Source organism: Microcaecilia unicolor, chromosome 6, assembly GCF_901765095.1.
Source record: "Microcaecilia unicolor chromosome 6, aMicUni1.1, whole genome shotgun sequence".
Classification (NCBI taxonomy): Eukaryota; Metazoa; Chordata; class Amphibia; order Gymnophiona; family Siphonopidae; genus Microcaecilia; species Microcaecilia unicolor.
In genome coordinates, this window is record NC_044036.1 from 298,140,945 (window position 1) to 298,161,078 (window position 20,134).

At 46.5% G+C, this 20,134-nt stretch overlaps 1 protein-coding gene across 2 annotated transcripts in view; it reads left to right on the top strand.

Annotated features, from left to right (window-relative positions):
* Positions 1-20,134, top strand: part of MAP2K4 (mitogen-activated protein kinase kinase 4) — a 158,083-nt gene that overhangs the window by 24,026 nt on the left and 113,923 nt on the right. Inside the window, exon 3 of one of the 2 annotated variants that reach the window (XM_030207980.1) lies at positions 1,541-1,654. The exons of the other annotated variant lie outside the window; for it this stretch is intronic. Within the exon in view, the coding sequence (XP_030063840.1) occupies positions 1,541-1,654 (114 nt within the window). The remainder of the gene's footprint in view (positions 1-1,540; positions 1,655-20,134) is intronic. 2 annotated transcript variants of the gene reach the window in all.

The window sequence follows — 20,134 nt, forward strand, 5'->3', positions numbered from 1 at the left end:
CAACCTGGGGATAGAGAAGTATGTACTGAGGATAGAGAAATACCTACTGTACCATAATAAGACTTGCCTTAAGCTATCCATGAAAAGGTCTCAGCTAAATGCAAATAACATTTGCTTGGTTGTAGATGGGTGGAACTCCAAATGTTTGGAAATGGTCTTTGCCACCCAGACAGAATGAGAGGGGTGTATTGAATGAATTATTTTGAATTGTACGCCCCTGTGACTTTATCCTGGAATAGTGGTTTATCAAATTCTGCTAAACAAACCACTGTCTTAGGTCCTCTGAAAATTCTTATGATGCATTTGCACTGATGTCTATGGTGGCTATCAAACTCAAAAACTTTTGGACCTTTATCTAAGAGAAGATGCCTAAACTCTAGTGTGTAGATTTCGTCTGTAGGGATGGTTTACCTGTTACCTAATTATTTAGGAGCCTGATTCTAATTAGCCAGCTGATTGTGCTAAAGGAACTAGGGGTTCACTTTCTGTTTCAACACTACTGATTTTTGAATTATTTTAAGTTTTTTAGTATTTAGCTTACGCCTTTCCAGTGGTGTTTCAAGGCGAGTTATGTTCATGTGCAGTGAGTTTTTACATGTGCCCAGGAGGCTTACATTCTAAGTGTGTACCTGAGGCAGTGTAGGGCAGTGGCTTGCCCAAGGCCACAAGTAATATCAGTGCGATTCAGACCCTGGTCTCACTGGTTCACATCTTGCCGCTTACATCTATTTCCGACATTATTATACTGTAAGAAACGTGGAATTATTTAATTTATACCCTTTTTTGTTCCATACTAAGACTGTGTTTAGTCAAACAAAGGCGTCATGGTAAGAACTTGTCTCATTTTACTCCTGGGGTTCACAAATGTTTTCCCAGCATTTATGTTTATATATGTAAAACCATTCATGGTTCTGCTGTAGATGTTCAGTTATTTACAAAACTGTCTTATGATGTCATTACAATAGTAAAATGTGTGACCTGCCATTTATTCTAAATATAGGCACTGTCTGGGGATGCTTTGTACTTCCATGATATACTCTATTTTGGTAACATTGATTTCCTTTTTTTTCCTCACAATGTTCAGTCTCCTTTGTAGTAATACCTTTTGAGTATAATAATATGATGACAGACTCATAAATTGAGAAATGTATTTTGATCCATATGTGCAGCCAGCCCCTAGAAGGTAATAAACTTTGAAACTGAAATGAATGACAAGTCTATCATTGAAATGCAATCCTGAGAACATTTGTAAATGTTTTTAATTTTAGTGTAGTTAAGGCAGAGAAGAGAATTTAATTGTAGAAGATGCTTTTCAACCCAGTATAGTGTTAGTTTTTTTTCTTTCTTAGAACTGTGCATTTTTGATTAATGTATTTTTCAGACTTGATGGAAGTTTCATGGCTGGCTTTGATTTTATTTTGTTACTGTAATAGTCATACCCCCTCAAAAAGTATAGCAACCTAGTGGCAGATTCTGAAGATACTACCCATTCCTGCACAGTAAAAAGGTTTTCTTTGTTGTTTTTTTAAACTTTCCTAAGGATTCAGAAGCAAGATACAGTAAGAAATCTAGAGGCACCTTACAAAAAACAAGATACGAGGATGACTGGCGGCAAGATGTACAGCACAAATGAACAGGCAACAAAAAACAGGCTGTACGTGCTTTGTCAACAGGCTGTTTGCCATGTAAATTTCTGAGCATTTCTAATGCAGTCAGAACTCTGCCCCTGGGACCCCTGCCAGAGAACCTTCCTACTAAATAACCCCTTTTCAGGCTTCTAGAAATATACCCGCTGCTATGAGATCTGAAGTATGATTCACAAAATGCAGGATTTCCCCTGAATATTTAATGTTATGATACATAACACTGTATCTGCTGTAAAGCCCTACTCTGAATTTGTGTCAGTTCACATTTATGCATAATTGTCTGAAGTGTATGCAATGTGTTGGTGTGCTGCAGGGGTCCTACTATTCCTGGGAGCAGATGTGTCTTTTGGCTCATTTAACCCTCATCCCCCTCCCCCCCCCCCCCCCCCACACACTGGTGCCAAGAAAAACAAACCCAAAAACCTCATGGTGGCCTAGTGTCTCTCTTGCACCTCCTATTCCCTCCTTCTACCTTCCTAAAAATGCTTTTGTGAGCTCATTATACCTCTCTCAACACTCCTCCCCCCCCCCCCCCCCAAATCCATGTTGGCCTAAGTGCCCTTCCCCACTACCCCCTCCCCCACTACCCCTTTTACATATCCTGATCCCTCATTCACCTCTAAAAGTAGGAGCAGTGCCCAATCACTCCTGCGGTGGTAATACAATCTTTCAGAATAGTGGTGCCTGGCCTCTAGCAGTGTGTTCAGTGCACTGCTAGGGATCAGTCTGTCAAATAAGGCAGTGCTCCCCCAAATCAATTGGATAAGGAAGCATTTCTCTATTTGGCAGACTGTTAGGTCATGAGGAAGGATTCTGCTTGGACCCATCCTAAAACCAGGTCCTGGGGTCTATGTGGGTTGGATGGGGAGGCGGGTTCTGCCATCAAAGGTTCTTTAAGCTAAATTCTTCTGGGTTTGGGTACCTGAGTCAGGAATGTCCTGGCCCAGATAGCCCTTGGGGTGGGGGCATTGAGGGCAAATGATACATAATTACATGATTATATGCACCCTCATTAACTGTATGGGAAATTGTGCCCACATAGTTCCCTATGGTGCTCCTGAATGCATCTTGTTGCAGATGGAGATCTGTAAAATTAAACACTTGGCACTAGTGTGCATAATTTTTACAGTTGTCCATTTTACAGGACTTTGAGCCCTGAGGTTAAACTTGAAATCTGTGAAATAAGATCTGTTAATCTTCCATAAGAAAAGAAAGTGAGAAGGTGACTGTATTCCTAATCTACTTCCATGCCATCATTGTGGATCAGACATTGTTTTCTAACTTCTAGATCAGAGCACATTGGTTTGAGCGGGTAGTAAAGTAGTATATGAACAAGAATGTATTGGGGGTGAGGGGAGGAAAGGAGGTGATGGAGATAGAAAACCAACAGAAGAACTAGAATATAGTAGTTTGATTAACCTCAAATCTTACAACAACACAGAATTACAACATTTACAGAATAAAATCTAATGACAAGCTGAACATACATCTAATTCTAATCATTCCTTAAAGTTTTGAGCACTGTTACTAGATACTATCTTGGGTAATAGTAGTAGTAGCAGCAGCAGCAGCAGTAGTACGTGTTATGCATACGAATGGTAATTTGACGTGGATATATGGGGAGATTTTTCAACTCTTCTGCATATTCCTCCCAGCAACTTCTGGGGTGACTCCCAGGTCCACCCTGAGCCACTCAGGCCTCCACCCCTCCTACATCATGCTTCTTCTGGCTGCCTGCCAGATGCTTGGGAGTTTTTGCAGTCATCCTGCATATTCCTCCCAGGAAAGCAACAAAAATGATATCAGGATTGCGTCAAGACATGCATGAGAAGAGACTTAGCAGGGTTTAAAAACGTTTTGGACAAGTTCCTAAAAGTAAAGTCCATAAACTATTATTAAGATGGACTTGGGACAATCCACTGCTTATTCTTGGGATAAGCAACATAAAATCCATTTTACTCTTTTGTGATCTGGGTTGGCTACTGTTAGAAACAGGAGACTAAGCTTTATTGCCATACTGGGACATACAGAAGGTCAATGCATATATACTTATGATGATGTGATTCAGGAAAGGATTTCAAAGCCTGCTGAAGTGTTAGTAAAAATCCTTTTACTTCCTTTACCAATTCAGAGCATGATGGGAAAGAAACTCCACCGCTGTGCAGTGTGTCAGCGGTGGGGTCTGGGAGCGAACGGATGTTGTAAATATTGCACCATGTTGGAGGTTTCGTCGGAGGCATGTCCCGCTCTTTCAGTAACACTGGCGGCGGCTGCGGGTGGACCAGTTTAGGGTGTATAGCTACGTTATGCAAGGTTCCACGTTAGGAGTCACCGATCAGGAAAAGGATCTAAGAGCCATCGTTGACGATACTTTGAAACCCTCTGCTCACTGTTCTGCAGCAGCAGCAAAGAAAGCAAATAGAATGTTAGATATTATTGGGAAAGGAATGGAAAATAAAAACAAGGATGTTATAATGCCTTTGTATTGCTCCATGGTACGACCGCACCTTGAACACTGTGCAATTCTGGTCTCCACATCTCCAAAGAGATATAGTGGAATTAGAAAAGATACAGAGAAGGGGGACGAAAATGATAAAGGGGATGGGACGACTTCCCTATGAGGAAAGGCTGAAATGGCTTGGGCTCTTCAGCTTGGAGAAAAGACGGCTGAGGGGAAGATATGATAGAGGTATATAAAATACTGAATGGAATGGAACAGGTAGACGTGAATTACTTGTTTACTCTTTACAAAAATACTAGGACTAGGGGGCACATAATGAAGCTACAAAGTAGTAAATTTAAAACGAATCAGAGAAAGTATTTCTTCACTCAGCGTGTAATTAAATTCTGGAATTCGTTGCCAGAGAATGTAGTAAAAGCAGTTAACTTAGTGGGATTTAAAAAAGGTTTGGCTAGCTTCCTAAAAGAAAAGTCCATAAACCATTATTAAAATGGACTTGGGAAAATCCACTGCTTATTTCTGGGATAATCAGCATAAAATATATTGTACTGTTTTGAGACATTGTCAGGTACTTGTGACCTGGATTGGCCACTGTTGGAAATAGGATACTGGGCTTGATGGACATTCGGTCTGTCCCAGTATGGCATCTCTTCTCTCTTGCTTTTGGCGCCTAACCACCTTCCCCATTCCAGATACATACACTGACTACATAGCTTATTACCTTTAGATTGTAAGCTCTCTTGAGCAGGGACTGTCCTTCCCCTTGTCTAAACTTGTACAGCGCTGCGTAACCCTGGCAGCGCTATAGAAATGCTAAGTAGTAGTAGTATTTATGTAGAGACTCCTGAGAAAATTAAAAAGTCATGGGATAGGAGGAATTGGAGAATCTTAGGCTTATTTCGAAAGAGAAGGACGCTCATCTTTCGTCACAAATCGCAAGATGGATGTCCTCACGGGGTCGCACAAATCGGCATAATCAAAAGCCGATTTTGGGTGTCCTCAACTGCTTTCCATCGCGGGGATGACCAAAGTTCACGGGGGCGTGTTGGAGGTGTAGCGAAGGTGGGACTGGACCGATAATGGAAAAAAGAAGGGCGTCCCTGACGAACACTTGGACAACTTTCATGGTCCTTTTTTTCTTATGACCAAGCCACAAAAATGTGCCCTAAATGACCAGATGACCACCGGAGAGAATCGGGGATGACCTCTCCTTACTCCCCAATGGTAACCCCCTCCCACCCTCATAAAAAAATTTTTAAAATATTTTTTCCAGCCTCTATGCCAACCTCAAATATCATACCCAGTTCCATGACAGCAGTATGCAGGTCCCTGGAGCAGTTTTAGTGGGTGCAGTGCACTTCAGGCAGGCGGACCCAGGCCCATCCCCCCCACACCTGTTACACTTGTGGTGGTAAATGTGAGCCCTTCAAAACCCACCAGAAACCCACTGTACCCACATGTAGGTGCCTCCCTTCACACCTTACGGCTGTGGTAGTGGTGTACAGTTGTGGGTAGTGGGTTTTGGGGTGGTTCAGCACACAAGGTAAGGGAGCTATGCACCTGGGAGCAATTTCTGAAGTCCACTGCAGTGCCCCCTAGGGTGCCCGGTTGATGTCTTGGCATGTCAGGGGGACCAGTGCACTACGAATGCTGGCTCCTCCCATGACCAAAGGGCTTGGATTTGGTCGTTTCTGAGATTAGCGTCCTCAGTTTCCATTATTGCTGAAAATCGGGGACGACCATCTCTAAGGTCAACCTAAATTTCGCGATTTGGGGGTCCCCGACCGTATTATCAAAATGAAAGATGGACGTCCATCTTGTTTTGATAATACGGGTTTCCCCACCCCTTCGCTGGGACGTCCTGCGAGGACGTCCTCAGGAAAACTTGGGCGCCCCTTTCGATTATGCTCCTCTCTGTAGAACCTAAATGGCTCCTGGATTCCAGAAGCAGTTGTGGTCGAATCTGCTCTTAATAGAGCCAAGAAATCCAGGTCTTAAGTTTCCTGGACATTGGACACTTTTCTTCCAAAAGGTTTTCAGAACACTATTCTCACCTTCTCCATAGTTTCTTACCAGCTTTTCATGTGCCAATTTGCAGAACATTGAGATGTTAGCAGATTTTCTTCCTCAGGATAGTGCAGCACAACTTCAGTCACTAGCAGGCAAGGAGGTGGAGTGTAGAAAACACAAGGTTTGAGTGACCTATGTTTTCAAAATGGTATTGAGAGCTGCTGTCCTGGAGCCCAAAGACAGTCATGGCTCTGGACTTCTGATCTGAGATACAATATGCAGGAGAAGCTTGTCTTCATGCCTTGCCATGGAGATAATCTCGTTGGAGATAAGGTTATGGAGGCAGCTTCTCTCATTAAAGAACATTGTGATTCCCTTAAGTCTCTCTCCAACCTAGCATGAGAACCAACCATATTTGAAGACATAGGTACTCTCTTCTTATTATTCCATTCAAGAGAACAGGAAACTCTTACTCATCCCAGACTGCAGAACTCAGAAGCCACAACCTGATCCTCAACGAAAACCTAGGATAAGAATATAATTTGTCCAGCAAGGACACTGACTACCATCTTCTAGTAGGAGGGAGGCTTAATTTTTTCCGTAAAACATTGGCCCTTTGTAAACTCTGACCATTGGGTTCTGAAAATTGTTAGTCCGGGATACAGACTTCATCTAATCAAACTTTCTCCAATCTGATCACTAAGAGTATCCTAATCAAACTCTCTGCATCTGGAAATACAGTGCAATCTGCTTAAGTGCATGGGTCTGGGACCAAAGAAATACATGCAGTTAACTGGAGCATGCACTTAACTGTTATGACCCAAAGAAGCTTGACATCTGATAAACACATGTACAGTACTGTTTATTATACGTACAGTATACAGTCTCCGTTAACTGACGTTAGGCTTACTTGAAGTAATCAGTTATAGTCCTCTGTACAGTATTGAATCTGTGAGTTCCATAGACTACGTCTGCCAGACGGTAAAAACTGTCATAGCACTGACATCCAGTGGCCTCCAGATAGGCCCGCACGGTGTTGAGACTCTCCAGTGCGTTTGCAAAAGTGACAGGAAGAGGTTGTTGAATTTTGTCAGCATGTTCCTCGCTGCTCATTTCATCATCTGTTTCATCATCAGCCGTTGCCTGCGTGTAGGCGCATATCTGGACATCAGTGCTGTCGTCAGCTGTTTGTAGATCGTAATCAACAGCTACGTAGTGATGAAACTCCTCTTCAGTAACACCGGCTGGGATATCAATAGCCTGTTCATCTGACACGTTTGCAACAGCTGCATCTGTTTCGTCCCTCTCCTCATCCCTAACAAAGCTTGCCCGCTTGTAGCAGTTCACACTGGTTGCCTGTGTAACATGATTCCGGGCTTCTTTCTGCATATGTAGGGAATCCAACAGTGATAGATTACGAGCCAGTTCAACAGCACATTTATCCTTGCCAGTCTGGTCATCCATAACGCTCATCAGACGACGTAGCACAAGAGCCCGATAATGTTGTTTGAAATTGGCTATTATGCCCTGATCCATAGGTTGGATCAGAGAGGTAGTGTTTGGTGGCAGGAAGATCACCTTGACGTTAGCCTGACATCATCACTGTGTGCAGCTGACATCATCACTGTGTGCAGCACAATTATCACAAAGCAACAAAATCTGATGCTTTTGTGCCTGCATTCAAGTGTCGAACTTCTTTAGCCACTGCTTCCAAATTTCCCCAGTCATCCATGAATTTGCATTAGCCTCATATGACACAGGAAGTCGCTTAACATTCTTGAAGCAACGGGGCTGTTTGCTCTTTCCATTGACGAGTGGTTCCAACTTCTTACTCCCATCCATATTGCAGCAAAGGAGGATCATCAGTCAGTCCTTCGACATTTTACCTCCTGTAGTTTCGGCTTGTTTGAATTCAAGTTTTCCATCAGGAATTGCTCGCCAGTAGAGACCATTTTCGTCAGCATTGAAAATGTCATGAGGTACAAACTCGTTCAAGATGGTAGGAAGAACTGAAAAAAACCCCAATTTTCAGCACCAAAGTAATCAGCGTCTTGTTTTTCACCATGCTATTTCTTGAATTTTATATTGTTCCTCTCCTTCCATCTTTCCAACCATGCAACAGTGGCTTTGAATTCAGTTAGTCCAAGACTTTCAGCTAGCTGATTAGCTTTCTCCATAAGCAGTGGACCACTGACAGGAAATTGTCTGCTCCTGACTTGAGAAAACCACCGAAGAAGAGCATCTTCTTCCTCCTCTGCTTTTCCCGCCTGTTTTCGTTTCCGGTGTGGATTTGTATTGTTTTGCCAGTCTTCCAGAAGCTGGTCTTTCTGCTTCAAGATACGTGAAATTTGACTGGGATTGACACCATATTCTTTAGCAATAGATGCGTGACTCTGTTTTCTAATTTTTTAAGAAAAGAAAAAAAGAAAGCAGTGAAAGGAAAAAAGGCAGCTCATCAAACAAGGGACCCTGTTTACTAAGGTGCGTTAGCGTTTTTAATGCACCTATAATTAGCGTGCGCTAACCGTGTAGGCACCTATAGGGATATTGTAAGCGTGTACACGTTTAACACGCATTAAAGACACTAATACGGCTTAGTAAACAGGGCCCTAGATAAATTACCTCTTTGTAAGGAGTTGAAGCATAGAGTCAAAGGACTACGTGAACCAATGGGTATTAAGCTGTTACGTCTAGTAGCGCTATAGAAATAAGTAGTAGTAGAAGTAAAATAAACTGTGTCTGGTAGATGTAAGGTTACTAGGATGATATTCTACTTGGGCCCTACAATGGAAAATTTGCAAGATATGTCTCTGTGAAATGTCCTTTTTTTTTTTTTTTTTAGAGAGAGAGAGAGGGCATAGTAAAAATGCATTCCTTCAGATTGCAGAGACCTGCTTGGCATTTAGATTTTTTTTTTAATTTTTAAAAGTTTTTATAAACAGAGAACAGATAGTAAGAGACATCAATCAGAAAATTCTTTGTGTATCAAAGAGTTTTGAACTTGATCCAGAACTGAAGAGGTAGCCATTGCAATGATATTCTTCTATATATATAAAACTCACCCTCAACGTTCTGAAGACAGTGACGTCAGTGAAGCCAAGCCCTGACTTCCTTCAAAAAGGTTCGAAGGTTCGTGGTGGTGAAGCCACCAAAATCGTTGCAGGCCCCGCCCTCGAGGGAGGGGCAATGGCAGAACAACGAAGGGGTTGGGAGGGAGGAGGAGGGGGGAGGGGAAATCGCTACGGGCCCCGCCCTCGAGGGTGGAGCAATGGCAGAACAACCAAAGGGTTGGCAGGGAGGGAGGCGGGGGGGGGGGAAATCGCTACGGGCCCCGCCCTTGCGTCAAACGTCATGACATTGAGGGTGGAGCAATGCCAGAACAACGAAGGGGTTGGCAGGCAGGGAGGGGGGGGTGTTGCCGACGAAAACCGTGATGGCAGAACAATGAAGGGGTTCACAGGGAGGGGGGGAGGTGTTGGCGATGAAAACCTTGCTAGCGCCCATTTCATTTGCTCAGAAACGGGCCTCTTTTACTAGTTTTAAATAAGGCATGAAGTGATGATGTGATGCACCTATCAATAAATGAGCTGATCCTTTTTTGGGGGGAGCTGCAAGGCTTTCATACTGAGAAAAGGGTGCCTTAAGTAAAGCAAGTTATAATAATCTAATTTAGAAAGAATTATGCATGGAAGGACAGATCTAAAATCTTCACTAGGCAGCATAGTTTATTCCTACTTAATAGGCATAACCTAAAGAAGATTGACTGAACTACTGTTGTAATTATGTGCTTTCATTGTAAGTTTGGAGCCCAAGATGATCCCCAAGTTACAAATTTGTTAAAGAATTGCAATTTGAGTATCCTGCTTGACAAGGGAAGCAGGTAAATAGATTGGGATAATCGTTTTCAGTCGCTCTTCTTCAGTCTTAGTAATATTGAGAAGCCCATGAAGCAGTGTTGAAGTTTTGTGATGGTATCCAAAATAGGTGTGCCAAAGGAGGGGGTGGGGGGAGGTCTTTATTTCTCTTTCCTAACTCACCTCTGCTCTTCCTGTGGTTGAAAGTACACACAAAACAATACCAATTGATCTACAGAGCTTTCAGAGATCAACTCTTCATTGGGGGGTGATTGTGTCTGATGACCTTAAAGCTTCCAAACAGATAGAAAAAGTGACGGTCAAAGCCAGAAGGATGCTTGGATGCATAAAAAGAGGGATGACCAGCAGGAAAAAGGAGGTGGTAATGCCATTGTATAAGTCTCTGGTGAAGCACCATTTGGAATACTGTGTGCAGTTCTGAAGACTGTACCTACGAAAAGACATAAACAGGAATGGAGTCTGTCCAGAGGGCGGCTACAAAATTAGTAAGCAGTTTGGAACACAAAAAATATAGGGACAGGCTTATGAACCTCAACATGTATACGCTGCGGGAGAGGAGATATGATAGAGATGTTTACATTTTTCAAGGGTATTAATGTACAGGAAGTGAGCCTTTTTCAACTGAAAGAAAATTCTGGAACGAGGGGGCATACGATGAAGTTCAGGCATAGGCTTAGGAGTAATCTAAGAAAGTATTATTTCACAGAAAGGGTGGTGGAATTGTGGAATGGCCTCCCGGTGGAGGTTGTGGAGTCGAGGACTGTGTCAGAATTTAAAAAAGCATGGGATAAGCATGTGGGATTGCTTAAAAAAAAGGAAGAGTTAGGGGTTATAGAGGATGGGCAGTCTGGATTTAGCCTTTATCTGCCATCATGTGTCTATGTTTCTATCTGCTTAAAAAACCTTCCCTGTCCTTTTATTTCAAATTTATAATTTTCAAACCTTTTTAAATGTATCTACTTGTCTGCTGGTGTATATTATAGGTAATCTAAATAAGTCTTATAGAAAACCAGCTCCCAACAGATTATTTATGCCAAGGTCTCGTGCTAGGGGAAATAGGACTTCCCTTTGGCACCTAACCAAATTGGCTGTTAGGGAAAACAAAACCAAAGCCACAGATGGAATATAAAGGAAATATATATATATATATATATATATATATATATATATATATATATATATTTCTCCGAGGACAAGCAGGCTGCTTGTTCTCACTGATGGGTGACGTCCACGGCAGCCCCTCCAATCGGAAACTTCACTAGCAAAGGCCTTTGCTAGCTCTCGCGCGCCCATGCGCACTGCGCATGCGCGGCCGTCTTCCCGCCCGAACCGGCTCGTGTTCATCAGTCTTCTTTTGTTTGCGCTCGGGATGGTCGTGTTTTTCCGCCGTTTCATGCCCCTCAAGTTGACCCTCGCACGTCTTCGCGATTTCGCTAAAAAAAAAAAAAAAAGAGACCTTTGTCCCTTCCCGTGCGTAAAGTTTGTTTCCCCGGCGTAAGTGTCCTTTCGCTTTCAGGGTAGGCCTTTTTTGTGGCCTCTGTACGGGTTTTTTCTCTCTCCCTTAATTTTGGTGCCCTTCGTCACCATCGCAAATTTTGATCTTGCCGGCGTGATTTTTCCGCCCATGTCATCAAAGTCTCCCAGCAGCTTCAAGAAGTGCACCCAGTGCGCCCGGGTAATCTCGCTCACTGATAGGCACGCTTCGTGTCTTCAGTGTCTGGGGGCTGGGCACCGCCCGCAGGCCTGTAGTCTTTGTACTCTTTTACAAAAGAGGACTCAGGCAGTGAGATTGGCCCAGTGGAACGTATTGTTCTCGGGCTCTTCGTCGACAACAGCACCGGAGGCATTGAGTGCATCGACGTCGACAGCATCGAAGTCTTCGACCTCGGCATCGACTGCATCGACGTTTCGACCCTCTGCATTGTCGGTACTAAGACATCGGAAGACTGCGTCGGCGGTACCCGGACCTCCGCTATTGCTGATGTCGTCGGACGGTGGTGCTTCGACTGGAGTGCAGGTGAGGGCTATCCATTCCCCTGCTGGTGGCGGTGAGCCTTTGGGTGGGTCTCCTCTTGCCCTGAGGGCTCCTGCGGTACAGCCCCCCCCCCCCCCCCCCGAGACCGACCTTCTTCGGCCTCGGCCCCGAGGAAGAGACGGTTGGATTCTACGTCCTCCTCGTCGGTACCGGGAAGCTCTGGTGACATGCTTCGTTTGAAGAAATCAAAGAAGCATCGACACCGGTCTCCTTCCCGTATCGATACCGAGAGCTCTGGGTCGCCGAGGGAGTCGGCACCCAGTAGGCATCGGCACCGGGAGGATCGCTCACCCTCTGTTCAGGAGGTGTCGATGCGCTCCACCTTGGACAGCCCGGAACCGCCTCCACGCCCGGAACAGACTCTGACCTCGACGCCTGCATCGGCCTCCATGTCTTTCTCCACAGCCACTCTGCACAAGAGTCTCCGGGCCGTTCTCCCAGAGATCCTGGGAGAGCTGTTGCGCCCTTCCCCTCCGGTACCGGGGGTGCCTGCGCCATCGGTACCATCGAGTGAGGCGCCGGCTGGCCCTTTGCCCGGGGTGAGGTCTCCGACATCGGTACCGCTTGCGGTACCGGCTGCGGCCGCCTCCCAGGAAGACTCCCAGACGACGTCGGTGGAGGGAGCTTCGCCGGTGCGGGCGAGGGAGTCTACCTCTCGGCGCTCCCACCGTGGCCGTGTTTCCACGGAGTTGAGTCGGGCACGGCTTCAGACACAGGTTCATGAACTTGTGTCTGATACCGATGGTGAGGCCTCGTGGGAGGAGGAGGAGGACATCAGATATTTCTCTGACGAGGAGTCTGATGGCCTTCCTTCTGAGCCCACTCCCTCCCCTGAAAGGCAGCTTTCTCCTCCCGAGAGTCTGTCTTTTGCGGCCTTTGTCCGGGAGATGTCTACGACCATCCCCTTCCCGGTGGTCGTGGAGGATGAGCCCAGGGCTGAGATGTTTGAGCTCTTGGACTATCCTCCACCTAAGGAAGCGTCCACAGTACCCATGCATCATGTCCTAAAAAAGACATTGCTGGCGAACTGGACCAAGCCTCTAACTAATCCCCACATTCCCAAGAAGATCGAGTCCCAGTACCGGATCCATGGGGACCCAGAGCTGATGCGCACTCAGTTGCCTCACGACTCTGGTGTGGTGGATCTGGCCCTAAAGAAGGCTAAGAGTTCTAGGGAGCATGCTTCGGCGCCCCCGGGCAAGGACTCTAGAACCTTAGACTCCTTTGGGAGGAAGGCCTACCATTCTTCTATGCTCGTGGCCAAGATTCAGTCCTACCAGCTCTACACGAGCATTCACATGCGGAACAATGTGCGGCAGTTGGCGGGCTTGGTGGACAAGCTCCCTTCTGAGCAAGCCAAGCCGTTTCAGGAGGTGGTCAGGCAGTTGAAGGCGTGCAGAAAATTCCTGGCCAGAGGGGTATATGATACCTTTGATGTTGCGTCCAGGGCCGCTGCTCAAGGTGTGGTGATGCGCAGACTCTCATGACTGCGTGCCTCCGACCTGGAGAATAGAATCCAGCAGCGGATTGCGGACTCCCCTTGCCGAGCGGACAACATTTTTGGAGAAAAAGTCGAACAGGTGGTAGAGCAGCTCCACCAGCGGGATAACGCTTTCGACAAATTCTCCCGCCGGCAGCCTTCAGCATCTACCTCTTCAGGTAGACGTTTTTATGGGGGAAGGAGGACTGTTCCCTACTCTTCTGGTAAGCGTAGGTACAATCCTCTCTCTCGACAGCCTGCGGCCCAGGCTAAGCCCCAGCGCGCTCGCTCTCATCAGCAGCGTGCACCTCAGCAAGGCTCCACAGCTCCCCAGCAAAAGCAGGGGGCGAGCTTTTGACTGGCTCCAGCAGAGCATAGCCGATGTCAAGGTGTCCATGCCGGGCGATCTGCCGTTCGGGGGGAGGTTGAAAGTTTTTCACCAAAGGTGGCCTCTCATAACCTCCGACCAGTGGGTTCTCCAAATAGTCCGGCAAGGATACACCCTCAATTTGGCCTCGAAGCCTCCAAATTGCCCACCGGGAGCTCAGTCCTTCAGCTTCCAGCACAAGCAGGTACTTGCAGAGGAACTCTCCGCCCTTCTCAGCGCCAATGCGGTCGAGCCCGTGCCATCCGGGCAAGAAGGGCTGGGCTTCTATTCCAGGTACTTCCTTGTGGAAAAGAAAACAGGGGGGATGCGTCCCATCCTAGACCTAATGGTCCTGAACAAATATCTGGTCAAGGAAAAGTTCAGGATGCTTTCCCTGAGCACCCTTCTTCCCATGATTCAGAAAAAGATTGGCTATGCTCTCTGGACTTAAAGGATGCTTATACACACATCCCGATACTGCCAGCTCACAGACAGAATCTGCGATTTCAGCTGGGCACACGTCACTTCCAGTACTGTGTGCTACCCTTTGGGCTCGCCTCTGCGCCCAGAGTGTTCACGAAGTGCCTGGCTGTAGTAGCAGCGGCGCTTCGCAGGCTGGGAGTACACGTGTTCCCCTATCTCGACGATTGGCTGGTGAAGAACACATCCGAGGCAGGAGCTCTACAGTCCATGCGGATGACTATTCGCCTCCTGGAGCTACTGGGGTTTGTGATAAATTATCCAAAGTCCCACCTTCTCCCAGTACAAAGACTCGAATTCATAGGAGCTCTGCTGGATTCTTGGACGGCTCGTGCCTATCTCCCAGAGACGAGAGCCAACAACTTGTTGTCCCTCGTCTCGCGGGTGCGAGCGTCCCAGCAGATCACAGCTCGGCAGATGTTGAGATTGTTGGGCCACATGGCCTCCACAGTTCATGTGACTCCCATGGCCCGTCTTCACATGCGATCTGCTCAATGGACCCTAGCTTCCCAGTGGTTTCAGGCTGCTGGGGATCTAGAGGACGTGATCCACCTGTCCACGAGTTTTCTCAAATCCCTGCAGTGGTGGACGATTTGGTCCAATTTGACTTTGGGATGTCCTTTCCAAATTCCTCAGCCACAAAAAGTGCTGACTACGGATGCGTCTCTCCTGGGGTGGGGAGCTCATGTCGATGGGCTTCGCACCCAGGGAAGCTGGTCCCTCCAGGAACGTGATCTGCAGATCAATCTCCTGTAGTTACGAGCGGTCTGGAACGCTCTGAAGGCTTTCAGAAATCGGCTGTCCCATCAAATTATCCAAATTCAGACAGATAACCAGGTTGCCATGTATTACATCAACAAGCAGGGGGGCACCGGATCTCGCCCCCTTTGTCAGGAAGCCGTCAGCATGTGGCTCTGGGCTCGCCGTTACAGCATGTGGCTCCAAGCCACATATCTGGCAGGCATAAACAACAGTCTGGCCGACAGGTTGAGCAGGATTATGCAACCTCACGAGTGGTCGCTCAACTCCAGAGTGGTGCGCCAGATCTTCCAAGTGTGGGGCACCCCCTTGGTAGATCTCTTCGCATCTCGAACCAACCACAAGGTCCCTCAGTTCTGTTCCAGACTTCAGTCCCACGGTCGATTGGCATCTGGACTGGGGGGAAGGTCTGCTGTATGCTTATCCTTCCATACCTCTGGTGGGGAAGACTTTGTTGAAACTCAAGCAAGACCGGGGCACCATGATTCTGATTGCTCCCTTTTGGCTGCGTCAGATCTGGTTCCATCTTCTTCTGGAGTTGTCCTCCGAAGAACCCTGGAGATTGGAGTGTTTTCCGACCCTTATCACACAGGACGAAGGGGCGCTTCTGCATCCCAACCTCCAGTCTCTGGCTCTCACGGCCTGGATGTTGAGAGCGTAGACTTTGCCTCTTTGGGTCTGTCGGAGGGTGTCTCCCGTGTCTTGCTTGCTTTCAGGAAAGATTCCACTAAGAGGAGTTACTTCTTTTTATGGAGGAGGTTTGCCGTCTGGTGTGACAGCAAGGCCTTAGATCCTCGCTCTTGTCCTACACAGACCCTGCTTGACTACCTTCTGCACTTGTCTGAGTCTGGTCTGAAGACCAACTCTGTAAGGGTTCACCTTAGCGCAATCAGTGCATACCATTACCGTGTGGAAGGTAAGCCGATCTCAGGACAGCCTTTAGTTGTTCGCTTCATGAGAGGTTTGCTTTTGTCAAAGCCCCCCGTCAAACCTCCTACAGTGTCATGGGATCTCAATGTCGTTCTCACCCAGCTGATAAAACCTCCTTTTGAGCCACTGCCATCTGAAGTACTTGACCTGGAAGGTCATTTTCTTGGTGGCAGTTACTTCAGCTCGTAGAGTCAGTGAGCTGCAGGCCCTGGTAGCCCAGGCCCCTTACACCAAGTTTCATCATAATAGAGTAGTCCTCCGCACTCACCCTAAGTTCTTGCCGAAGGTAGTGTCAGAGTTCCATCTGAACCAGTCAATTGTCTTGCCAACATTTTTTCCCCGTCCTCATTCCTGCCCTGCTGAACGTCAGCTGCACACATTGGACTGTAAAAGAGCATTGGCCTTCTATCTGGAGCGGTCACAGCCCAACAGACAGTCCGCCCAATTGTTTGTTTCTTTTGATCCCAACAGGAGGGGAGTGGCTGTGGGGAAACGCATCATAACCAGTTGGCTAGCAGATTGCATTTCCTTCACTTACGCCCAGGCTGGGCTGGCTCTTGAGGGTCATGTCACGGCTCACAATGTCAGTGCCATGGCTGCGTCAGTGGCCCACTTGAAGTCAGCCACTATTGAAGAGATCTGCAAAGCTGCGACGTGGTCATCTGTCCACACATTCACATCTCATTACTGCTGCAGCAGGATAGCCGACGCGACAGTCGGTTCGGGCAGTCAGTGCTTCAGAATCTGTTCGGGGTTTAGAATCCAACTCCACCCCCCTAGGCCCATGTTTTATTCTGTTCCAGGCTACACTCTCTGTTAGTTGGATAAGTTGTTAGGTCAATCTCAGTTATGTCCTCGCCGTTGCGAGGCCCAATTGACCATGTAAAAGGGGCGATCAAGGAAGACAAAGACGTAGCGGAGAGACTGAATGAATTCTTTGCTTCGGTCTTCACCGAGGAAGATTTGGGTGGGATACCGGTGTTGGAAATGGTATTTCAAGCGGACGAGTCGGAGAAACTTACTGACTTCACGGTAAACCTGAAGGACGTAATGGGGCAGTTCGGCAAACTGAAGAGTAGCAAATCTCTTGGACCGGATGGTATTCATCCTAGAGTACTGATAGAACTGAAAAATGAGCTTGCGGAGCTACTGCTAGTGATATGAAACTTATCCTTAAAATCGAGCGTGGTACCGGAAGATTGAAGGGTGGCCAATGTAACGCCCATTTTTAAAAAAGGCTCCAGGGGAGATCCGGGAAATTATAGACCGGTGAGTCTAACGTCGGTGCCGGGGAAAATGGTAGAGGCTATTATTAAAAACAAAATTACAGAGCACATCTGAGGACATGGATTACTGAGACCGAGTCAGCACGGCTTTTGTGTGGGGAAATCTTGCCTGACCAATTTACTTCAATTCTTTGAAGGAGTAAACAAACATGTGGACAAAGGGGAGCCAGTTGATATTGTGTATCTGGATTTTCAAAAGGCGTTTGACAAGGTACCTCATGAAAGGCTACAGAGGAAATTGGAGGGTCATGGGATAGGAGGAAATATCCTATTGTGGATTAAAAACTGGTTGAAGGATAGGAAACAGAGAGTAGGGTTAAATGGGCAGTATTCACAATGGAGAAGGGTAGTTAGTGGGGTTCCTCAGGGGTCTGTGCTAGGACCGCTGCTTTTTAATATATTTATAAATGATTTAGAGATGGGAGTAACTAGCGAGGTAATTAAATTTGCTGATGACACAAAGTTATTCAAAGTTGTTAAATCGCGACAGGATTGTGAAAAATTACAAGAGGACCTTACGAGACTGGGAGACTGGGCGGCTAAATGGCAGATGACGTTTAGTGTGAGCAAGTGCAAGGTGATGCATGTGGGAAAAAAGAACCCGAATTATAGCTACGTCATGCAAGGTTCCACGTTAGGAGTTACGGACCAAGAAAGGGATCTGGGTGTCGTCGTCGTCGATAACACGCTGAAACCTTCTGCTCAGTGTGCTACTGCGGCTAGGAAAGCAAATAGAATGTTGGGTATTATTAGGAAAGGTATGGAAAACAGGTGTGAGGATGTTATAATGCCGTTGTATCGCTCCATGGTGCGACCGCACCTTGAGTATTGTGTTCAATTCTGGTCGCCGCATCTCAAGAAAGATATAGTAGAATTGGAAAAGGTGCAGCGAAGGGCGACTAAAATTATAGCGGGGATGGGACGACTTCCCTATGAAGAAAGACTAAGGAGGCTAGGGCTATTCAGCTTGGAGAAGAGACGGCTGAGGGGAGACATGATAGAGGTATATAAAATAATGAGTGGAACAGGTGGATGTGAAGCGTCTGTTCACGCTTTCCAAAAATACTAGGACTAGGGGGCATGCGATTAAACTACAGTGTAGTAAATTTAAAACAAATCGGAGAAAAGTTTTCTTCACCCAACGTGTAATTAAACTTTGGAATTCATTGCTGGAAAATGTGGTGAAGGCGGTTAGTTTAGCAGAGTTTAAAAAGGGGTTGGACGGTTTCCTAAAGGACAAGTCCATAAACCGCTACTAAACGGGCTTGGAAAAATCCAAAATCCCAGGAATAACATGTATAGAATGTTTGTACGTTTGGGAAGCTTGCCAGGTGCCCTTGGCCTGGATTGGCCGCTGTCGTGGACAAGATGCTGGGCTCGATGGACCCTTGGTCTTTTCCCACTATGGCATTACTTATGTACTTATGTTTGTTGTTTTGAGTGAGCCTGGGGGCTAGGGATACCCCATCAGTGACAACAAGCAGCCTGCTTGTCCTCGGAGAAAGCGAATGCTACATACCTGTAGAAGGTATTCTCTGAGGACAGCAGGCTGATTGTTCTCACAAACCCGCCCGCCTCCCCTTTGGAGTTGTGTTTTCCCTTGTCTTTGTCTTGCTACATACGGGACTGATGAACACGAGCCGGTTCGGGCGGGAAGACGGCCGCGCATGCGCGGTGCGCACGAGAGCTAGCAAAGGCCTTTGCTAGTGAAGTTTCCGATTGGAGGGGCTGCCGTGGACGTCACCCATCAGTGAGAACAATCAGCCTGCTGTCCTCGGAGAATACCTTCTATAGGTATGTAGCATTCGCTATATATAAAAGATCCACAGCAAGGCTTAGTAAAGTCTAGTAAAGTCCAATGTAGATATAACTTGCTGATAATTAAAAAAAAATACAGAATAGGTTGGTACTAAATAAAGACTATGCAAAATGAATCTTACTGGAATACTTGGTGATTACACAAACCTGGCTTCGTAGTACTGAAACTTATACTACACTTCTTATGTAAAATACAACTGTTAGCAGCTTATTCCCTGACCACGAGTTATGACCTAACCAATCTTATCACAGACAAACATCAATCACTAATCCCTGACTATTGGCAGTAAATCTTGTTGTCTCACCATGCTGTCTCTGAGGCAGTCTCCTGATGAGGTTGGCACAGATTTCTCCTTAGACTCCAGCTATATCCACAGTGAATCTCTGTCTCAGATTCAGTCCAGGGTCTATCTTCTGAAAGCAGGTGTCAGTCATACCGTGTTGCATCTTCGAGCGGATGTAGCTGAGTCAGGCTGTATTTTCACCAGATAGGTGGTTCACAAGGGTAGCACAACACAGTCTCTTGCTCTCACCGAGCCTTCTAACCTTGATGGGTTTCTCAGGTCCCCTCCGTCCTCTTGCCAGTCTCAACTGTTTTCTCTCTCCCGTTCCCGCTTTCTTAGTACCTCTCGGTCAGATGATACCAAGGGACCAATCATGATCCTGTCCAGCCAATTCCATGAGCAAGAAGTGTCCTTTTTTTGTGACCCTGAAGTTGTTACATTATGGTCTGCATGTCTGTCTCTAACCATTCTTTCTGGAGCCATGGGTCTCACTCCCCTTTCTGCTTCTCAGGGAGATAAAAGGGGTGGTTGCAACACAGAATGTCCTTGGATGCGGCATGCCAGCCAGTGATTTTCCAAAAGCTGAAAAGCTGGATCTTGCTGGCCCAGATGTGTTCAGGTCAGAGGTTGTAGAATCCATCTTGTTGTTAAGGCTTTTATGAACCAAGACCAGCTCAGGTGAGATCTCAGGTAAATACCCCTA